A 24,338-nucleotide genomic window follows, 5' to 3' on the forward strand; every position below is an offset into this window, starting at 1 on the left:
CTCATGCGTGACATTGTAAACACATGTGTTTTTATAGAGTCAGGAGTTATTCTCCCTTCAATATCACTTTCAACGTTAATCCTATCAATATTATCAGTATTGTTGTAACACATTGATCTTAAACTTTCGTCCAATTTATACACATGACCTCTAGTACATGACAGATCATACATAACATTATCACTTGTACCAGATAATCTGATTAATTTCGTTTTGTAGAGGAGCGTGATCTGAAAATTCTGTGGAAACTACAGACAATAAATTATCAATGATGAAATTAGCTGGGGATGCCAATAAGGTAAATCAATTACACTCATTACCGCTTCTAACCATGGAATGTAAACAATCACTGGAAAAAAGTAATTTTATTTCTTCCGTTCATTATTCTTAGGCCAGGATGACTTACTTAGGATTTAACAGTTTGTACCTTAGTCATTCATAACCGTGTCCAGGGATTAATTCTTTAGTCATGTCAACTCTGTATCATATGTAATAAAAACTTTGCAAATGTTGTTGTATATTCTGATTTATATAATCTTGTCTAATGAAATCATTATCGTACGTGTTCTGACTTTTCATGTCACCAAAAACCATAACAATCACCCTTACTTGAGTATTCAGCAATACAGCTTTCAAGTTCAAATAATAAATCACAATTATAATCCTGATAGTAATTGGAATGACAGGAGGGATGTATACAAACCGCTACATATAGATCATTTTCATTATCTACCACCAAACTTTCCAAGGTACCCTCCTTAAAATGCCAGAGAATCATAATAATCATTCAGTTGTGTTAAAATGGGAGAACAACATGTGTATCAACAGTTACCTTAACAACGCCAGATATTATAGATATAGAAACATTAAGACAATAATAAAAATAATCTATAGCAGAAAAGTGCTCGCAAACACATATTAACATGACCAATGTTTAGAGGTGTTTGCCAAAGAAAATAAACCATAAAGGGTTGAACATGAGCAGGAAGCCACAGAATTTTATTGAAGATTAACGTATAACAATATATACCATGCCGGTCTAATAATATATCATTCCTGTAGTCATTTAGGAACTTCACCAGACAGAAAAGCCATTGATCCATCTGTGGCCCCTATGTATTGACTTTATGAATAAAATGTTCATAACGCTGATTTCTATTACAGAATTAATAAATTTTTATCCAGGTAGATAAATACATCATACAAAATAGTACAACATGACCAATGCATGTCAATATATATGACAGCCAGTGGCCTAATTGAAATTAAGTAAATAGTAAAGTTTACAGCATAAATTAAACTTCCTTCAATTTCAAATCACCTCTTAGTCTAGATTCTTGCTACTTTTTTTTCTTGCATTATACAACAGAATTATCTGTTTCCATGTTATTATACAACTAGTATATCTTTGTCATGATATTATACAAACATAGAATTCCTTTGCCATGACATTTTAATACTAGAATATGGTTTTCATGACATCATGCCCACTAGAGTACTAAAGTGTCATTATATCTCAAGACATGTAACTATTGTCATGAAATTATACCTCTAAAAATGAACATATTTGTATGACTTTATACCTCAAAACATGATAACCTATTTGTCATGACATTATACCTCTAACTTGAACCTATTTGTCTATGGACATTATACTCAAAACATGAACCTATTTGTCATTGAGCTTTATACCTCAAGAATGAACCTATTTGTCATGGTCATTATACCTTTAACTTTGAACCTATTTGTCATGACATATATACCTCTAAACATGAACCTATTTTATGACATTATACTCTAAACCATGAACCTATTTGTATGGACATTATACCTCTAAACATGAACCTAATTGTCATGACATTAAAACTCATATACATGAAAACCTATTTGTCATGACATTATACTCTAAACATGTAACCTAATTTTGTCATGGGACATTATAATCTAAAACATGAACTATTTGTCTTGAATTATACCTCTAAACATGAACCTATGTGGTTCTTGACATTATTACTCAAAACAAGAACCTAATGGACACTTTAACCTCCTAATACATGAAAACATGAATTATACCACAAGACATGTAACTATTTGTCATGACATTATACCTCATAGGACATGTAACTATGGGTCTTGACATTTATACCTCAAGGACTTGTAACTATTTGTCATGACATTATACCTCAAGACAAGTTAATATTTGTCATGGAACATTATACCTCAAGAAAAGTAACTATTTGTCATGGCATTATACCTCAAGTACATGCAACTATTAGTCAATGACATTATACCTCATGAATATTGTCTCTTTTGTCGTGTCATTATAGATACAATGAATTCATAGCCTATTTTTTCGTGACATCATACATCAAAGAACTTATTATCACTTCTTTCTTGATATTATACATCTAGACTATTTGACTCATTTGTCGTGTCAATTTTACTTCTAGACTCTTTTCACTTTGTCCTTACATAATACATCTAGGACCCATATCTAGTTTGTCATGACATTTATATTTCTAGACCCATATCTATTTGTCGTGAAATTATTCCCCTAGGATCTTGTCTCATTTAACGCTGACATCATACCTCTAAGACTCATCTATATGGACATGAATAATATACCGCTAAAACACTTTTCTCGTTTGTTCGTGATATTACCTCTAGATTCATTCTATATTTGTCTTTATCATCATACCTATAAATGTTTATCTTGTGTGTCATGATAACTTTTATCACTTAGTCTAGTATCCTCATTTTTCATGACATTATATCACAAGACTTGTATGCATGTGTCATTCCATTGTTTCACTAGAACAATAGACATCTAGCTCCCGGAGGACTGGGTGGACAACCACTTGCGGGAAGCTCACCGCATTTTGGGTGAATGCACTAGCTTTCGGCTTCCCACGCTTTTCAAGCTCAAGCCAACCTTTTTACCATGGCTTTACAACTCGTAATCACGAGAAGTAGGTCGCTGGTAGTTGAATAGGTTTTAATTATCAAATTTTACTATCTCTAGCTTTATGCTTTCACAAAACATGATTTGAATTATCTTTGTTTCGAATTAATTTCCCAGATCTCTACCATTTTGTGTATCTCTGGCAACTTCGTCTACCATTTGCCAACATATTTATAGCAGTTTACCTTGCCATTTCGTGCAAGCGTACACGTGTTTGGATAGAGCATAGCCACATGCGATAATCTACCGACCAAAAAATTTTAGCTACATTAACATCAAGACGCAGTATTTTAGTATAATTATCTTTAATTTATATTGCCATACAATTAACCTTCAAAACAGATGATTGTCTCATAGCAAAAAGTTACAAGACCGATACTTTTTTATAATTGTGTTACTTTTTCAAAAGATTTTTTTAACGTATATTAAGTTGGTACAGATATAGAATAAAAATAATATTCAAAAAAATCACACATACACATCCTCAAAGCCCATCACGCCCACACGCCAGTGCAAGTTCTTTTTATTTCTGATTATCGATAAACATCCCAAAGGTTAAAACCAGGCCTATTCCATAAACTTACCATCATTTGACAACCTTGCATCCACACATCAACTCATCCACGTTATTCTTGTCAAAATTTAAGATACTCATCTTATGGCATATGGGACATAAATGGATTATATCACCATAATCCATTACCGATGTCCAGTGATTTGGCCGCTGTTATAGTTTTTGCATATGTCACTAGTGTTAAATGTACCTGATAGCGATTTTTCATTAGGCTAGAGAATTCATTGTGACTGTCAAACAGAAACAATAAAATGACGTCATGAAACATGACGTGACGTCAGGATTGTGCCGAGACGGCGGGTCAAAATGAACGGCCTTTTTGCTGGAATTTAAAGTATACATTTTGACGTGAAAATTCTATATTAATGTTAATTGAAGCTATGATGATAAAAAGTAATCTTAAATTTTGTGTTAATTTCATATGAGTTTTTGTGAAACTCGTCTCGAATGTTTTAATTTTTGCTACGTCATAAGGCTCGCAAAAAAGTATAACCTTCTTAGACACGTTGTTCTATAAAATCTCTTATAAATTGGAACACACATGTTAGATCCAATATATATATAAAATCACCTCTCACTTAAATGGAAGACAAGTAATGCGCACACATAAACCAAAAATACCATATTAGAAACAATTTACAAAGAAAGGACATTACCAAAGACAAAGTACAAAGTTACCATTGGTTTCTCCCTTTCCTGTTACATAATGTACAAATTGGACTAGGGGCGAGTGCAAATTAATCTTATAGGGAAAATGTATTAGTCCACGTAGAATATCATGCATAATTCCTCACTTGAAAACCACTGTTGTTTTGAACTATTTGTCCTGTACCTGTTGGTGTTACAGCAAGAGTAAATCAAACAGTTATACAAGAAACTTTAGATTATTTTTTGATTCTTAAAGAAAATCTGAAATTTCAAGTGTTAAAAGCTGGTAGAGACGTGTGTCTCCTATAATGCAGTTTTACATCAATTTTTCGAAGGGAAATTTTTGGCTGCAGGGACACAAGGGACATTGAAAAATGGAACCTGCAAACTAGTATAAGTGGTAGAACATATTTGAAAACACATTGAATGTTGGAAGGGTTTTAATGCGGTCAGGATTCTTAATACGGTCATTGAGGGTAACTACACACATCATTGAACCAGTTTTTGATAAAAATTTACATTTATTTCCTACATTTTAAATCTGCATAATAACCATAATGTTTGTTTTCATTATATTTTCTTGTTTATATCTAGATTGGATTTGAATGTTGGGGAATATTTAAACTTAAAAAACTCTTTTGCGACATCTATCCAAAACATGTCATTGGTAGTTGGATAGGCACTGTTTAATATCTTCATTTCCACATTTCCACATATTTATATAATTAATGTAATAAAAAAAAAAATAAAAAAAAAAAAAAAATAAAAATTTGTGATTTTCCACTGTACCTGTGGGAATAAAAATTCTCCATAATCCAACCTATTTTTAGAGTGTCCTTTGAAGGTTTAAACATCTATCATTTTCAGTCCCCCTTTTCAATAGATCAGAATTACTAACATATTTTTTATTTTATGAGATTTTACTTGTCCCGTAGAAAATTCAAAGAGGAAAGAGATATTTTTTAATTGCAAAGAAGCTCTGTCAGATGAGTTTGGAAAAGGTAGTAAATAAGTAAATTAAGCTGAAGAAAGTAAGTAAAGATTTAATCATTTTGATTCTTATCCAATTGGATTTAGTCTTACGTCATTTTCAACACTGTAAAATTATTGACTTTAAATTTTACAATGATTTTTATCAAAAATTCATTTTGGGGAATATCACTTAAAATTGATCTGAAAAACTCAATTACCTAAAAAACTGAATATTATTCCTGCCACCGTTAAATGTTTAAATTCAGGAAAAAGCTTTTCTTTCGCTGTGCTTTTGAACTTTCCTTATCCATACTAACCTGTTTTTTGCTGGTGTTGACATTTAGTCCTGTTATTCTTAATAGAACAAATTGATTTTGGCCACTTGTACGCACATATACATTTACCTTGTCATCCATAAACACATACGTATCAACAGTTCAATGCTTAAGTAAAACATTACAGGTGTATATTTCTCATACTATACATCACATGAAATAGACACTTATATTATTACTATGAAATACATATGCTGCAGCTTATGATATATACAATCATATTTGTCATTTTATACAACAGTAAACTGTTTGTACAGAGTGAGTCGTAAACACACTCAGTCAAATGAAACAAAAAATGGATCTTATAAACCCTTTTAAAGGTTAAGGTATCTTTTTCACTTCAATACCAAATTAAGTGCTCCTATGATTCTAGTGTTATCTACATGTACGTTGCTCCGAAATTATACTGAGAATTTTTATGTTTAGTTTGAAAATTCCTTTTGCTTTGAACCTTATCCTAAATAAGAAAAAACCTTACATATCGTGAAATGACGAACGAACAAATGCTATTTTTGTTTTGATTTATCCACTACAATTATCATTATGTACCGTTGGTAATAGTGATGAGGTTTTTAATTTCGCAAAGTTCGCGGATCCATCCAAAATCGCGAAATTTATCAAATTCATGGTTTTACATATTATAGCCTGTTGTATTGCTAACACTTTCAAATGCTTTAAAGATAATTCACGAAAATAAACCCCGCGAACAAGTTCCAAACAGCAAATCGTAAAATTTTACAACTATACAGTATCCGTGTGCCATCATCCTGGATACTCCAGGGGTTCTCATCACTTACAATCTCTACACCCCTGGACTATATCATAGTAAAACTGGAAGGCAACAGAACAGGTAATTTAGTCCTTTAATGTACATCAAAAGAGCCGTATAACGGTACACTGTGGTTGACTGTGTGGCTTTGGTGTTAGGCGTCGCTCTCTCTGTAGTCTTCAAAGGAAATCTTTGCAGGCCTGTGATTGGTTCAGATGTTTTCTCCTGAGCTGCCACCAATTGTACTATGAGATAGTCCAGGGGTGCACAGATCGTAAGTGATCGGAATCCCTGGAGTATCGAGGATGGGGTGCCATATAAACTGTATACAATGTCTTATAAATAACGCAGTGTAATGCTATGGTCACAATGATCGGCCGATATCCGAGATATCCGGGAGGGGTTGTGACCAAAGCATACATTTTCATCACATCTTAACGAGCTGCATAATTTTGGTTGTACGATTTAACTGAATCTAAGCTCCGCTGAGTGTTTTTATAACATGTCTCCAGGTAACTTTTGTGAACTATCCAATAGCACACTCTCCGGCATCTTTTCCTTTTCATCATTCCTTGCAAGCACATAAAACTTCTTAAGAGAGGAAAAATGCCACAGAGCAAGCCATGCCAAAACCGCCCACAATGAAAACACCAGCCATGTGACCAATGGAAAACTCGACTTGTGTAGACGATCTACCGGAAGTTTCACTGTCACATTTACGTTTGTTATCCCACCACCTGTAAGGAAAGAATAAAACATACAAAAGACCGTGCATAATAAATTTAAAGATATCAAGAATGCAATCATGCAAACAAATATTTTGAAAAATAGATCTTTTTGAACTTTTTGTTCTCACAACTTTATTCAGAAGTTTCTTTCCTATCATACAATGTATCTTTTTATGTAATAATAGTGTTACAAACCCAGATAACATTTTATGTATGACTTTTCGGTGACTAGTACAATGCGTACCCTGCCAACTTCACCCACACAAACCATACTTTTAGAGAAAATGTTAAGAAAAACGCATTCTAGTAATCTTGATAAAAAATGAAAATGCCTATATAATTATATTAATATTGTTTGAAGTATATATCTTAGTGAACTTACTTTTTCTGCATGTCTCGAATGTAATTCTGTTCCTTAAGTTGTAGTAAACCGATATTGATTTTAGTTTTATAGGATGCTCCGGCTGGTAGGACGATCCCGTGTTCCTGTAGTCGAACTGGTATCCCCACCATTTTGGTCTCGCAATAGTTCTTTTCCGAGTAGAGGTTGATGAGGTAATCAAATATGAAAGCATAGTGTCCCTGTTCCACCCTCTGTCGTCCTACAGAAGAATTCTCCACCAATCCGTACTCAGATTCGCGGATTTTCTGCCAGATTTCCTTATAAACCTGTTTACTGCCGTCCTGTAGAAATTTCATTGTCGCCGATTTATCAATTGTTCCGCATTCAATGTCGCTCCTCTCTGCTAACTGTTCCAATGACGTCACAGGCTGTTCCAGGTTTGTTGTTGTAAGAAAAGCCGCCATATTAGCGGTGTACGTGCTAACTGTGATCAAAACGAAGAATGTGAACCCAGCCGTGACGATTCTCTGTGACGTAGGCCGTGGCGAGAAGTCCGTGCCGCGCATGAGTAGTGTACCAATAGAAAACCACAACGTCTCCTTAACAGTGAACTGTCTTTCGATACTGCTGTAGTCCAAAATAAATAAAATCACAGATACCACAAATGACGCCCCTATGATTGCTAACCACAGATTGAGAGAGAACGGCTCCATGAACTGGAAGATTGTCTTTGCCTCCTTTGGTTTCTTGATGAGCATGTTGACTCCTGTACTGATCACTCCAAGACTAAAATCTATAACCTTTTCTCTCGAGGACGTGATAGAAATTGCCCCCATCCCCATGTGTGCATTCTACAAAAGTAATGTATAAGTTCTTGAATACAACAAAACATGATTTTTTAATGTAAATATATTTCCATTCTACTTCTAGGTTTTTGTTTACGCTATGTAAACCAAATGGGAGTATATTAGGTAATGGACGGCCACCTGGGCCTGCTTGAGACCAGATGAGCGTCCATAGCCTAGTACATTCCCATCTAGTGCATCCCGACAGTTTTGGCCTTTTTATCTGTCAATGGTGTTTTTAAACAAATATGAAAATAATGGAAAGCGGCAACAGCAAATATTTGAAACTTGATCTTAATCGGTAAAAACCAGTTTGTACTTGTAAAGTGATCACTGCTTTTGAAAATTGGAAGCTTTCGTCTAATAATTATAATTGTTTAGGAATAGATCGTCAGCTGATACTAACCCCTGAGAGTACTTCCTGCACCATGCCATTCCACGAACCATTGGCATTCTCTGCTCCGTAGAAGTTGTCTGGACTCTCATAGATTTCGTACTTGAGCTGCAGAACATTGGCCAACTGCCGCAAGATGTCTATAGTAAAACCCTCGTAACGATCGTTGCCTTCGTATTGATGTCCATTCCGACCTACCTTTCGAATAACAAATGGTTCTTCCTGAAAACGAAATAAGTTGTTGTTTTCATTCTGTTTGAGATGTGTTTGTTTTCAAATTATTTATATACATCATCATTTTTTATATGATTATTGGCAGCTATAATTTTGATTAACGTGTCAGCCTTTTGTAGTTGATAAAGCACGAGATTACAACAAAAAAAAAAAAAACACACACACACACAAAACCCGCAGCCTATGACAAGCCCCTAACTTGACTTGGCCATCATCCTGTTCTAGCTGCACCTTAAACTCACGGCCACAATAGCTAACTGGAAGAATACGACACAAAACACTATTTAACCATTGGGTCGTGGACGAAGGGGTTTATGCAGCAATATTATGACATTACGACAGTAATAGTAATCCCTAGGATATCGAGGAGTCTTTAGGGACATACGTACGACGACCACTACGACTTTGAGGACATTGTCGAAGATGCTTCCTTTGGCCTGGTCTCCGTCGTTACCCGACTTGCTCAGATTGAGTCGTTCATGGATACTGGAGCCGGCAGGATTCCATTGTCCAACCTAGATAATGAATGGGAAGACGGAATGCGTCAACTGCTTGTAATCACAAGAGTATCTTAAAGCAAACAGGACAGCATAAATCACGACGAGAAACACAGTCATGGTCGTAAAATAAAATCTAATAAATATCGACAAATGAAAACAACACCTTGCATGAAGAGGAATTACAAGACGTATACGAGGGCGCAAAAGGAATTGCAACTCTCAGATATCTTAATATACGTCGGTATTACCTAGCGAACACCAGTGTTCCCACGTATGCAATTCCGAAACCGTACCTTCAAACTAGAAAAACCGATTACATTAAGCACACCAAATAACAAACCCAAAAATAATTTGAAGGCCTTTTTTTCCTCGCTTTTGTTCTTGAGGCGTTATAATAGTTTGCTTTGGGAACAAAAACGAAACGAAATTCATGAAAATTTGTTGACTTAATGTGTGTTATTAGAAGGCTGCATATTGTTATCAAAGGGAGTTAATCTTCTCAACATTTATTTGTTAGATTGTTTGCTTGAATCATTAATGTCCCATTTAATAGCCAGAGCCATGTAAGGACGGCCTCCAAGTGTGAAGTGCATGTTTTTGGAGACTGCGGTATATTCGTTTTGTATTTCCTTGCATAGTGGAACTCTTGCCATTTTAATAGTGCAATAACTCTGAAACACGCTGCCGAAGACACCAAGCAATACATCCCACCAGATCACATCATACTGACAACGGGCAAACCAGTCGTCCCACTCCCTTAATGCTCAGAGCTCCTCAGCACATAATCATACTAAATTATCATATTTGTTACTGTACCATAGTTTACCATAGATTTACCAATATGATATTAGATAAGTATGTGTTACTCACCGGCTGAAAGAGGCCCATCCCACCGTGATTTATCAGTCGTAATGTGTAATTCACGCGCTTTCCTTCGTTGTCAAATTGCACATGACCTGTCAGTGGCGAATCGAAGGTTACCTGGTGAAAAGCAACGCCCATTATCTCGACAATCATACTTTATAAGCGTTATAACAATGATTAAAAGGATCAAGCTGACGATAGATCCTTTTTTTCTTTAAAGTATCGATACACTGGTGCAGGCTTAAACATTTAAGAAAGAAATGAGCGTGAAACTGCGGAAGAAAAATTATTACCCCGTCAAACATAGGATTTATAAGAACTACCAGATTTAGAAAGATATCAAAATTAACATAAAAATTGTCTTATGTTATTGGAACAACGAAAATCTATAAACATCCAAGAAATGAATGGATTTGAAAGTTTATGAAGAAATAAATGGTTTACAATCTTTAACTTCACATTTTATTTTATTACCTGACGAATTGCGTCCAGAAAACGCGCCTTAGAGAAGACAGGGTCGAAGTAGCCATTTGACATTTCGAGGTACCGCGTTTGTGCTCTGCTCACCAACTCGGCAGCGTCTGTGGCTGTCGCTTCCTGACTGCTCGTCAAGTTGACGTTATTAAAAGTATACCGGAAGGCCAACAGGCGGCACTTGACGGCGTAAAGCCCCTTCCGGTACATATTCATTTCCTTCAGAGGCTCAAGGTACATTGACTTTGTGGAGAAAAATAGCATGATTTCAACGGGTATTTTGTCGTATTAAAGCAAAAATATAATGACTAGCAATGGATGAATTCAAACATTTAAAAGAACAGTTTAAAAAACAATCATAAATAAGATGTTCTGAATGAAAAGGCCCACTACCTTTCCAAGACGGCTTTTAATTTTTTTTAAATAAGAATGTAAAACTAGATCGTTAATTCAGTAGAGTCGTAAAAGTTTTTAGCTTACCGCTAATACTACACGTATCATCACCTTTTGAACAATTTCATATAATAAATTTAATGTGGATTTTGTTTCCTGCCGTCGACCAAAATACTGCACGGTAGTTGACTATCACTGCGTCAGAAATCAAAACAGCGAAATGGCTTTCCACTGTTATGATATATTACACAGGAAATCTTGTATATGTTTGGTGTTGTAACCTCATCTTAGGCCATTGCTATATATTTTCTTATGTTATTAATGTTTTTAAAGAAACCTTAATGTTTTGCTCCGGAAAGGTAGTGGGCCTTTATCATTTGGCATTTTTATGGAATTTATAGAAAAACATTTGTCGCTAATTAAAAGAAGAACATTGTGACGTGAGAGAGGGGGAATAATACATCTTGTATATCAAATTTAACGTTACCATCTCATCAGCTTGTGATGAGTTTAACATCAATGAAAGTCCTTCCGGCTTGTAGTGATATATTGTAAATATTTACAATAATGGTCAAACATCTTCATCATCTTTGGAGCAAAGTACACCCTACGCCAATATCTATCAAAAACATTGAATTTAATTAGAATTTAGACCAAGTAGCTAGCTAAGTATTCAGTAAAGATGCTCCACCGCCGACAGAGCATAAATGATGTTAATCATTTGAACAATAATTGGTGTTTAATTGTGTATATATATGCCTAATTAACACAAAAAATAATATAAAATAATTTATTTCGCCTTTGGTGCATGCGCAATCAGTACTTCATTCCATATAGGATATAGTGTCTCGGAATTTTTTCGGGATGCAAATAAATATTTTTCATATTTTTAACTTGAAGTAAAATTAGAAGCTCAAACTTTTCAATGGTGGTAATGGTGTAAAGTAAGTAACTTTTGTAACTGGAGAAAAATACTAAATCGTATGCTCCAGTTTTTTATAGTGAAAAAATATCATTTGTCAGTGGTGGAGCATCTTTAACAGACTTACTGTATCTAACAGGATGAAGACGTTATTCTTATCCCCCAGGAGACCAAACGACATGGCCTGTTAACAAAAACAAAACAACGTGTGAAAATGTTGACTTTGGAATTGCAATATGACGTATTAATATCTATATGATGTATTTATAGGATATGACGTATTAATAGCTATATGATGTATTTATAGGAATATGACGTATTAATAGCTATATGACGTATTAATAGCTATATGATGTATTTATAGGAATATGACGTATTAATAGCTATATGATGTATTTATAGGAATATGACGTATTAATAGCTATATGACGTATTAATAGCTATATGACGTATTAATAGCTATATGATGTATTTATTTAAGGAATGATTTTTATTTTTTGTTGTTTACTGGTGTGTAAACTGCATTTTTGTATATATATTATAAATGACGCACGTCAGCGCGTCATGTTGAAATATATTTACAAAAAATGCAGTTTACACACTAGTAAACAACAAAAAATTAAAAACATTCTTTATATTTACATTTCGACCGACCTTTTCATTTAAATTTAGTGTTCTGGTGAAATGAACCTTCGATCTTTCAACATTAAACAATTGATGTAACAGCTTGAGTAATTGATGGAATCGCGAAACAGCAGGCTCCAATTTGGCGGGAACAAGTTCCGGGAGTAAATAAAATATAGTTCCACAATAACTTTATCGTTTTTCATCCATTTATTCCATATGTTTTCATTTTTTTCATTTTTTAATATTAACACAATGCTTCCCATTGCATTCAAACTGATGTTGATATCGAACCCTTGTAATGGCATATATTTTAGCCTAACCTGATGCGCATTCACATAAGGGCGGAAGTCAGTGTTTTGGTTTGTGTTCTTGCGCAGCAGCCCCTCTGCGTTTACGCAAGTGTAAACGATTGCCCGGTTAGTAAGGTTATATAGGAAAGTGAAAACGAAAATGTAAATATAGGAATATGACGTATTTATAGCAATATGACGTATCTATAGCAAGATGACGTATTTATAGCAATATGACGTATTTAAAGGAATATGACATATTTAAAGGAATATGATGTATTTATAGCTATATGACGTATTAATAGCTATATGAACTTAAGTATTTATAGCAATATGACGTATTTATAGCAATATGACGTATTTATAGCTATATGACGTATTTAAAGGAATATAACGTATTTAAAGGAATATGGTGTATTTATCGCTACATGACGTATTAATAGCTATATGAAGTATTTATAGCAATATGACGTATTTATAGCTATATGACGTATTTAAAGGAATATGACGTATTTATAGCAATATGACGTATTTATAGCAATATGAAGTATTTATTGCAATATGACGTATTTATAGCTATATGAAGTATAGCTATGTGACGTATTTAAAGGAATATGACGTATTAATAGCAATATGACGTAATAATAGCAATATGACGTATTTATAGCAATATGACTTTTTAATCCATTTATTCCATATGTTTTCATTTTTTCATTTTTTAATATTAATACAATGCTTCCCATTGCATTCAAACTGATGTTGATATCGAACCCTTGTTATGGTATATATTTTAGCCTAACCTGATGCGCATTCACATAAGGGCGGAAGTCAGTGTTTTGGTTTGTGTTCTTGCGCAGCAGCCCCTCTGCGTTTACGCAAGTGTAAACGATTGCCCGGTTTGTAAGGTTATATAGGAAAGTGAAAACGAAAATGTAAATATAGGAATATGACGTATTTATAGCAATATGACGTATTTAAAGGAATATGATGTATTTATAGCTATATGACGTATTAATAGCTATATGAAGTATTTATAGCAATATGACGTATTTATAGCAATATGACGTATTTATAGCTATATGACGTATTTAAAGGAATATGACGTATTTAAAGGAATATGACGTATTTATAGCAATATGACGTATTTATAGCAATATGAAGTATTTATTGCAATATGACGTATTTATAGCTATATGACGTATTTATACCAATATGACGTATTTATAGCAATATGAAGTATTTATAGCAATATGACGTATTTATAGCAATATTACGTATTTAAAGGAATATGACGTATTTATAGCAATATGACATATTTATAGCAATATGACATATTTATAGCATATGAATTATTTATAGCTATATGACGATTTAAATATTATATTATATTTATAGCTATATGACGTATTTATAGCAATATGACATATTTATAGTCAATATGAATATGAATACGTATTTATAGCATATGAAATTATTTATAGCAATATGACGCATTTAAATGAATATGACGTATTCAAAGGAATATGACGTATTTATAGCTATATGACGTATTTATAGCAATATGACGTATTTATAGCAATATGACGTATTTATAGCTATATGACGTATTTATAGGAATATGACGTATTTATAGCTATATGACGTATTTATAGCTATATGACGTATTTATAGGAATATGACGTATTTATAGGAATATGACGTATTTATAGCTAGATGACGTATTTATAGCTATATGACGTATTTCTCAGTATGTCTAGAGGTTATCACCACTTGATTTAGAAATACATAAATTCAAAATATATAGCGTCATACGACGTCGAAAATCTAACGGTGGCAGATAAGAGAATTAAGACTTTTGCTCTCACCAAGCAAGTTACAATTGATCATGTTTGAAAGTTATACTGGTTCCTCGACGTAGTCTAACGCAATGCAAATATTCATTTTATAGCCAATTAATGATTGTTTGAGATAATGTTAAAATGGAATTATCCATGCTTTCTTTAAATGTTGAATTGAAAGAGCTTGCTAAGCAAAGACAACCACTGAATATGCCTGATCTTACATTGTAATAACCCAAATACGCAAATAAATAAATAAATAAATAAATAAATAAATAAACAAAACAAAACAAAACATGAAAATCAGTATATTCTAATCTATTCCTAAATGAAAAGCTGGAAAATATTAAAGAACAAACCTCATTTAGGACTGTTTCAATGAGTTTGTCCTTTTCGTCGCGTGGACTGCACGTGAGCACCACGCGTTGTTCGAGCATCTGGGCGTTTCTGAGGACATCCCGTGTCTGGTTGCTGGTTTTGTCGCCCAAGCTGACTGCGTAAGGAATCGGAGAGATATGACTCCGTATCATCTGCTTCACTAAGTCCTTGCATTCTAAAAATAAGAATACAGTTGTATGAAGGTAAATAAAATATTGGCTTAATCAAACACTCAATCAAAGCGAAAACAAAAGAAACTACGTTTTTTACTTATTGAATTTGCTTAAATAAAATTGGTGTCTTAGTTCAAAAATGTGTGCGCGTTTGTGTTTATTTCTTTAAATACGTTCTTTAAGACGTTATAGAAGTTATTACAAGGCTTTGTTTACTATAATGACTTGCTCTACAAGAACTTTTTCTAAATATTTGTTTATGATTAAGTGATCTTTTGAAGAACTAGATCACCTGTATCATTTCTTCCCAAACAATTTGAAAAAGAACACAAGGAAAATGGCATAATTCAATGAATCTCGAATTGTTTTCAATTGCATATTGCTTATTTTTACAACAGAAAAGAAAAATACATCCAGACAGACCTTGATTTTCCCTTGGATTATCGGGCAACACGACCACGACACTTGTCCAGTTCTCCGCCTTACACAGATCCACGACGGCCAAGTTAATTTCTGACGCAGCAGGCCTCATTTCTATCACAGAATGCCATTGGACGGAGTCTGTCACGCGATTACTATCCACCCAATCAAAACCCTTGTAATCTGTGACGATGTAGGGGATGCCGACCATCTGAAGAATCATGGCCATGTTTGTATAGAATGGACCAATCACAACAGTCAGTCCGTACTCACTGCCCAAGTTTGCTTGGTCATCCACCTCTGTTAGTAAGAAAAGAACAAAACAGGATGAATTGTAAACTCAAAACATTAGACAGATTCCTATAATGGCCAATGGTCGATCGAAGTTATGGTAGAATAAATGTCAATTAAACCTATTTATGGGGAAATCATACTGTATAGTTGCAAATATTCAAAAATTGAATTTTGCTAAACTCGCGAAATTTGATACCTCGCGGAATTTTTCAAAAGAGATGGATTTCAATTCCAAACAGGAAATCGCGAAATTTAACAATTATACAGTATTATTCCCAATTTATCTACTGTCATATTAGACGCTTGACTTAGTTTGGTTTGGTTTGCTTAGTTCATTTAAGTATGTGTCAGGTTTGATGGTTGAAGATAATCGTAGTATCCTAATCAGTACCTGGCAACTATCTCAAATAGTAATATAACTTGTGACCTAAAGATGTGCTAGTGTTGATTTGTTGGGACATCTAACCAGTCTGTATATGCATTATAAGTCAGATCATTAGCCATGGAAGAATTCAGATTCCGTCTTTGTATATTACACAGTTAACTCATTTTTTGTCGTTTGTGACGTCATTATTTTGTGGCAGAAAATACGTCTTTTTCTTTGCCAAATCACGCTCTCTCAGAGTTCAATGAGGCCCCACATTCAATGTGAAATGTGGGTACCGCAATGTACCATGGGAGAAATTGCTGACAAATATAACGTTTTACTCACAAAAACATGACGTAATAATCGATCCATTTCCACAAGGGCAAATAATTCTGTATGAAAAAAAGTATAATATCAAAGGTTTACACTCCATGAAAAATGAATGTTGTGCTAGGCGTAAAATATTTCTGACGTAGATTGAACTCTTTCTTTCACAGAATAATTGTGTTGAGATGTTATAAGAAGGTATCATGTGGCTAGCAGTAGTTTTACAAGTCCATGACAATAACAATATACAGATATTAATATGGTTTTATGTTTCGCTCTGGCACACTCCTATAATAACCATATAAAATAACACCATACAATGAAAACGCATTTATAAATATTGTACAGGCCAAACTATTCCGTGAAGTGTGAACACCTTACTTGAGTATTTCCTTTCAGATCATGTGATGTTACAAAATAAATAATTTGATAATACTTTTATCTGACTGAAATTTGGGCCATTCTTTGTATACAAGTAGATTTTGCGTAGTTCATAACAACACTAAAATATGACTTCGTTTGGAAAAATAGTAATTAATATCTAACATTTTTAAAAAATTAATACAATATGGGCATTCAATATAAAAAAGATCAAAGTAAATAGAGGATTTTACGGGTCATTGTCTGAGGTATTTGAGTATATAGAAATCCAAATGTATCGTCCTTGATTATTATCAATACCAGCATGTCATGCAATATATCGAGTTACATAATTTTTGCATGTGTTATGGAAGCGTTTTGCCTATTTTTGTGTTTTCATGCATAATATTAAAATTGATAGTGACGTATTCTCGATAACCAGCGTATCAATACCAGTCCTATCAATGTAACGTGAATATCTGTCGAACACATATCAATGAAATTTTAATTAACTCTTTACAGATGTGGTTTTGTTTGATATGGACATTCAAGCATACGCTGCAAATCAACTAGATAAAAAGGTAAAAATAAAAACTTGTCAATGCTGCAATTAGAACGAACTTCCCAGATATATGCAAAAAAGTAAATGCCGTTTGTAGTTTCAATACCTTCATAAACTTTCATAAACATTTTGCAAATCATATCTTGTTTAGAGGTGTGAACTTTGCTGACGTTATACTCTTGCTTTTGTCTTAGTCACGAATTCGACGGCAACGAAAATATGTGTTAACTATTGCACGTAGGTCGATGATTTTTCTTTGTCCTCAACACCAAAACCCGGAAATCTTTGATTGACCAGTACGTCAGATTTAACATTAGCTGAACAGTAATAAAATAAGAAAATATATTCAAATAACTGGTATTTGTATTTAAAACGACTAATTGCAGATCAAAATAATATCAAGAAATGGAAGATATAGAGCGTTGATTAACTTGAACAGTTTTACTTAATGAAGAAATTTTAATCAGCGTAGTAATTTATGGGTACAGCAACATGCATGATACAACGTCAATGTTTGGAATTAAAAATTATATTATTCCACTATCATTACGCAAGTAATGTGATATCTGAAAGTTTTACATCATGTCATAGGATACACCGGTATTAAATATCACTTTATTGACAACCGTATTGATTTATTGTTGAAATCCTCTTTAATTATTGTTCCCAGGATAGACAGATTTTCCGATGTCATCATTAATACTTTAATCACTCACACGAACCGCAGTTAATTGGTTTGCTTCAATTTGGAAACAGCTATAATAAAAGTAAAAATTACACGTAATTGTTTATAAAGGAAAACTACAGCATTAATATTGCAGGAATAAACGGCTATATAAACTACATGTATATGACAATTGTGAACATGTTGTGCAGAATCATCTATTGTCATCAGCATGATATCTGAATGCTACATGATGCTGGTCAATTAATTCATTCATTTTAGCGTGAAATATACACCTTCGTTTAGACTAATTTTAATAATGTTAAATACAATAAAAACTCTATTATAAACTTTTTTTGTACTCAGAATTGGCTTGTCATCTACATAACAAATACACAAAACATGTTCATATAATAAAAAAATACTCTATTTGAAATGAAACTAAATGTTTTGAAATAAACTGAAAAACTACATGCTATTAAATGCAATGAAATTAGTTTTTGTTATATTGTGTGGGCTGTTAATATTCATACAGTTTGTTTTACAATTAAACTATTCTGATTTGTTGGTTTTGGCATTTTATCAGTGTATATTTGTTCATTTTTTTTGTTAATTGTTATAGTTTTTATTTTCGATTTGGTAGTGGTTTTATTTCACATTATCGGTTATGCAAGCCTTCTACAATATGGTTTAAAATTTACATGATCCTGATAGTTTCATTGGTGGACAAACTCGGCCAATCAAAAACGAGGATACATGGCTACAACTTCAGCTTACGTTTCATGCTTAAAGTATATAAAAAATAAATAGAAATCTGCATGAAATGCTCATGGAAGTTTCTTTAAAAAATTAATTGATCAGCAGAAACATCGACCAATTACATAATAGTAACTCTACACGTATCACAAAACTGTTGGGTCTGGAACGTTCCATCCTCTATACCACAGGGGTTACTATCACTGTTGTTAAATCCCTCTCGAAATGTCATAGCAAAACTGAAGCCTTTATATTCGAAAACAAATCAGTAGGTTGTTTGGTCCTTAGATTTACATCAAAACAACATCAAAACAATCGAATAGTACACTGTGTTGCTTTAAAGTTAAGCATCGCTCTCCCTGTTATCGTCAATGGAAATATCTAAATCTGCAGACCTGTGACTGGTCAGTTTTCTTCTCCTGAGATGTCTTCATTTTAACTATGGTATACTCCAGGGGTGGATATAACGACAGTGGAAGTAACCTCTGAACTCTCGAGGATAGGAAAGTTCCTACCAAACGAAGACTGCATTTTCTACCGTATACATTTTTCCCGGATACCGTTATCATTGGACTGATATCATTCATTATTGATTTACTCACGTGACTCCATCATGTCTATAATTTTTGTCCACCCTGAGCGAGGGATCATCAGGTCACGATCGATGTCCATAATGACGATGTATGGCGGCATGAAGCAGTTCTGTACGGCTGTCTCATTATTCTTGATGTTGGCTGTCACAAAATTCTGAAAGGAACGTCCTCGGTTTGAACTCAGCACACCTACATAAACAGAAATATTTCAACAAGTAAAATATGGCGTGAAGTAGCACGGTTGGGTGGACTGAAAAACTTCGAGGCAACTTTGTTATGTTTTACTCATTCACCCCTAAAATTCTAAAATGGACTATTCCAAGCTTTGATCTAGAAGAATCTAAATGCGTCTTCAGCGGTGAATGGGTTACTGTACTGGGGGAGAGGGGTAGTAAGGTGATGATTTCATGGATGCGAATTTCATTATTGAAATACGCCTTCAATAGTATAATGACGTTTTGGTAATTATCTCTTTCAGTGGTATAAGCTGTATAATAACACCACATTTGCTGAATATTTCACAGCAATGTTGAAAATAAAAAAATAGTGTAGATGCTTATCCTTTCTGAAAAACCCACAGAGTCCACAAATAATCCATCATCGACATGCCAAGGACAACTATTACTGTGGGATATAACGGCAGTGAAGTAACCCCTGGAGTATCGAGGATGACAATGGCAAAGTTGTAGTACATTCACGTTGTTCTACAGGTATCCCATCCTCGATACTCCAGGGCTTCCGATCACTTACGATCTCTACACCCCTGGACTATCTCACACTGAAATTGAAGGCAGCTCAGCGGAAAACATTTGACCAATCACGGGCTAGCAAATATTTCATTTGAAGACTACAGAGAGAGCGACGCCTAACATCAAAGCCACAGAGTCAACCACAGTGTACCGTTATACGGCTCTTTTGATTTACATCAAATGACTAAGTTGCCTGTTCTATTCTGTTGCCTCCAGTTTTACTATGAGATAGTCCAGGGGTGTAGAGATCGTAAGTGATCGGAACCCCTGGAGTATCGAGGATGCAGGTATCCAAATTTTGTCCCACCAGCGACACCAATTACGTATTTTTTTCCTTTTTGGTCCTGCTTTAACAGTTAAACACAGTAAATTTATGTAAATTAATGACTCACTTACCCACTATAAAGGTGTATGGAGACTGGTCAGAAGAAGAAGGCATACATTCCAATGTTTTGCCCAGACTCCATGATACCAAGGTCATGACAACACCGAGCTGTATCCATTGTGTATAGAACACACATCGGGTGGTCGGCTTCAACATTTCTCTTTTACCTGAAAGGTTTAAGTTCAGATTACACAACAAATAACATATATATAGTCATTTGTGATATCGTCCGTTTAATCCTGGTCCACAACATACTGGACTTGTCTATGATTTTCTACAACATAGATCCCATCTCTTTTGGGAGATATTATCTTTGTTAATTTGTTACCTTTTTTGTTTTTGTTTGGGGTTTTTTTTTGGTTTTTTTTTTTTTGGGGGGGGGGGGGTGGTAGGGGTTGGTTTTTTCCCTGGTAGTATTGTTCAATTTTCCTCTAATAGGATCTTATTCTACCACACTCAAACACATCGCAAAAGATACCGAGCAAGATACCCCACTTCTTCGTTAAAGATATCGATCAAAAGATATCGATCAAGATACCCCACTTCGTCGTCAAAGATATCGATCAAGATACCCCACTTCGTCGTCAAAGATATCGATCAAGATACCCCACTTCGTCGTCAAAGATATCGAGCAAGATACCCCACTTCGTCGTCAAAGATATCGAGCAAGATATCCCACCTCGCATTACAATGACAAATGGCGAAAGTTCGTTCTACTCAATTTACTGAGCGCAATGCACTAACTAACCTGATTTTAAAATTCTGGTATATCAATAATTATTTAATATCTTTTTTTCCGTTTTCAATGCAAACATCCTCCATTCCAATCTATTGTTTCTGAAGCAGAATGATGTATAGTATACCTGACATTTAGTCTTTATACATTGATATACAGCATACAGACAAATATGACATGCATGTCAATATGAAGAACTACATTCCCCGAACTGTGATGGTTACATTTTACTAATGCTGATTTATATCTAATAATATAATTGGGTTTTTCTGACATTCCCCAAACCTGTGTCCCATATGATCACTTTATTATATCAACGACCAATATATAATGGCAAATACCAGCGATTCATCATTCACCACGCCGTTGAACTTCATATGCTTTCTAGGAAAGTGGTTTTTGCAGAAACGTATAACTGATGTGAATATCGCTTTGGTGTTTGATGGCACAACACGAGTAATGCATTAAGCTGTATGTAGAACGTCAAAGCTCGATAACAAAGATAAATTGCTCAGTCTCAATTTAACATCATCACCTGGTAATACTCTTCTTCAACTTAATGTGATTCAGAATTAATCCCTAGCAAGTTTAAAAGAGGAGTAATATTTTTGAACTCTAACTAGGTCACTTAACTTCCACGAAATATATAAATATATGTACCAGACAGTTGTCTGTTGAATTTACTGTACATATAGATAAAGCTACGATTGATCCTCGTTTCCTCGAAATCACATCAATCGAAAGCTTTAATTGATGCATTTTGTTGGTAATTGATGTGTTTTAATGGTGCTAACTCTTCACTATATTCGAGTAAACTTAAGTGTTACCACATTTCAAAGCGAAAATAGGTTGAAAAATCTAGTGACGCAACATTTCGTCCTGGATATTTTTGCCGCGGTAGTATGTGGTTAAGATGTCCCGACATATTACCACAAGTCTTCCACATATAGGACGCGAGTTCGAATTCCATGTGGGGCAGTTGCCAGGTACTGACCGCTGGTCGGTGGTTTTTCTCCGGGTACTCCGGCTTTCCTCCACCAACAAACCCGGCATGTCCCTACGTGACCCTGACTGTTAATAGTAAAATTAAACAAACCAAAGCCAAACTTATGTTATGACGACACAACAGACGCCCTGCTCGGTATAGCACCAATACAGTTCACCTCTTGAAATATTTCACTAGTGATACATACAATAATTTTGACTGTTTTCATGAAAACCACAGGAAATGCTGCTAATCCACAGGCGTCTGCTTCTGGCGTGGAAAAATACGATTACATATACTATATAGTAGGGGGAGGTTATTGTATTTTGTCCAAACTAGGAGCAGACGACTGTGTGCTATTCCTTGGTTTATTGCCATTTATACAACAGTAGCACTGATGCCAAGTACTGGTGTATGAGCCTAAAATGTGCGCAGTTGTATCCCCCTTCGAGACCCAATTTAAGCGTATAAATACAAATTTCATTATTTCTAATAATTATATTCTGTTTAAACCATCCGTTATTTAGATAAAAAGTCAGTTAATAATACTTTGTTTCAGTGAAATAATTGACCCTCGGTAGCAGAGATGCTAAGTAAGTATTGCACTGGGTCTTGGGCCTCGAGCAATAGTTCCGTATGTCTCTATTGATGTAACAATGAGTAGGTTTATCGGAATAGCGTGGATATCAATATAAGATTTTAATCAAATTGATATTTGACTGTTCCCTCGGTACCAATGATATTAAATGGGCGAAGTCATAGGATGTTTGACAAGTTATTTATCTCTAATTCACATGCTTAATTTACATGTCCAAGTCACTTCACAAAATACAAAGACGAAATAAGTCGCGATATTTAATCTCATATTGTTGCTCTTTATAAGCGAAAACTTGTGTTCAAGGTAGCGTCATTTCCATGTAATCAAAAAGTTCCATTCTAATGCTGCGAAATGTTGATAATATTCTCTCTTTCTTTTATTCCCATTTCCGTCAAAATAATAAGGTTAACTTTCGTATTATGTAATTTTTTCATGTCCAACAAATACATTTGGAGACTAATGTTAATGAAAGTCGTACGATATCTCTCCTACTCGAGAAAGGCTATTATGTAGTGCTCGCATTGTGACTTCTCTACCCAAGTCCTTGTCTTTCCAAAGTTAAATGAATTATATATCGACGTGGTTGAATACCAAGCAATTGTGTAAATAATATTTCTAAACATGTTCCTTTGACTGGAAACAATGAAGACTCCTGGTCAACAGCTTTAAGAACGAGTTTATCACGATTTCGTTACGTAATTGTACGGGTTTGTAATTACATTAACTCAATAACGTTGAATGATCAACGCCGTGGCGTTGTATGCTATCCTATACAACAATATGGTGTCATGGTTTTCGTAAAATTTTGTTATGATATTTCCATCAGGATTAATTCAAATTTACTTGTCGTAACATTGTAAGCATTAACGATGTTCTAAGTCATCAAGTTTTTATGACTTAAGACATCGTTCATGCTTAAAATGTTACGACACTGAATCCAACGATGTAATGAGAGTTTTCAGTTGCAATGTACATAATGTCATTTGATAAATACATAGCATGTAAATGTACGTTTGGGAAAAATTTAATTTTCTAATTCTAAATAATAATGGAATGATGTGAAACAGCAATACGGAGAAAATTGAATATGGTGAATATATGTTGAACTTGCAAACATTAATGATAAAAATGTTCTTACCTGTTGTAGAAAACTCTTTCGCAGATGTAAGGAGAATCTCAGTCAGATAAAAAAAAACCACCAAGGATATCTACATCTTTTCCACGTCAATTCGATTGTGCATTCCTCGTTCCTAAAAGCACAGCGCCAATGTTTGCCCAT

The 24,338-nt window shown here is 34.2% G+C and overlaps 1 protein-coding gene across 1 annotated transcript; it reads right to left on the reverse strand.

Annotated features, from left to right (window-relative positions):
• Window positions 1-6,753: 6,753 nt before the first annotated feature.
• LOC138330390 (glutamate receptor 4-like) lies at window positions 6,754-24,335 on the reverse strand. The gene is made up of 12 exons (XM_069277981.1): window positions 24,198-24,335; window positions 20,752-20,907; window positions 19,616-19,795; window positions 15,687-15,983; window positions 15,072-15,265; window positions 12,085-12,141; window positions 10,643-10,885; window positions 10,175-10,285; window positions 9,194-9,319; window positions 8,583-8,792; window positions 7,371-8,182; window positions 6,754-6,997 (listed from the first exon to the last, which is right to left on the reverse strand). Exons 2-12 carry the CDS (start codon window positions 20,894-20,896, stop codon window positions 6,853-6,855), a joined length of 2,520 nt encoding a protein of 839 aa, XP_069134082.1. The 5' UTR covers window positions 20,897-20,907; window positions 24,198-24,335; the 3' UTR covers window positions 6,754-6,852.
• Window positions 24,336-24,338: the final 3 nt, after the last annotated feature.

Source organism: Argopecten irradians, chromosome 8, assembly GCF_041381155.1.
Source record: "Argopecten irradians isolate NY chromosome 8, Ai_NY, whole genome shotgun sequence".
Lineage (NCBI taxonomy): Eukaryota > Metazoa > Mollusca > Bivalvia > Pectinida > Pectinidae > Argopecten > Argopecten irradians.

What these genes read in the sequence shown, in the direction of transcription:
- LOC138330390 (XM_069277981.1), bottom strand. Translation starts at nt 20,896, where the DNA reads ATGTTGAAGCCGACCACCCGATGTGTGTTCTATACACAATGGATACAG. An exon ending in TCCATACACCTTTATAGTGG is followed by an intron (nt 19,796 to 20,751) that starts GTAAGTGAGTCA and finishes CTGTTTATGTAG; the next exon opens with GTGTGCTGAGTTCAAACCGA. An exon ending in GGATGGGCCTCTTTCAGCCG is followed by an intron (nt 9,320 to 10,174) that starts GTGAGTAACACA and finishes TTCATTATCTAG; the next exon opens with GTTGGACAATGGAATCCTGC.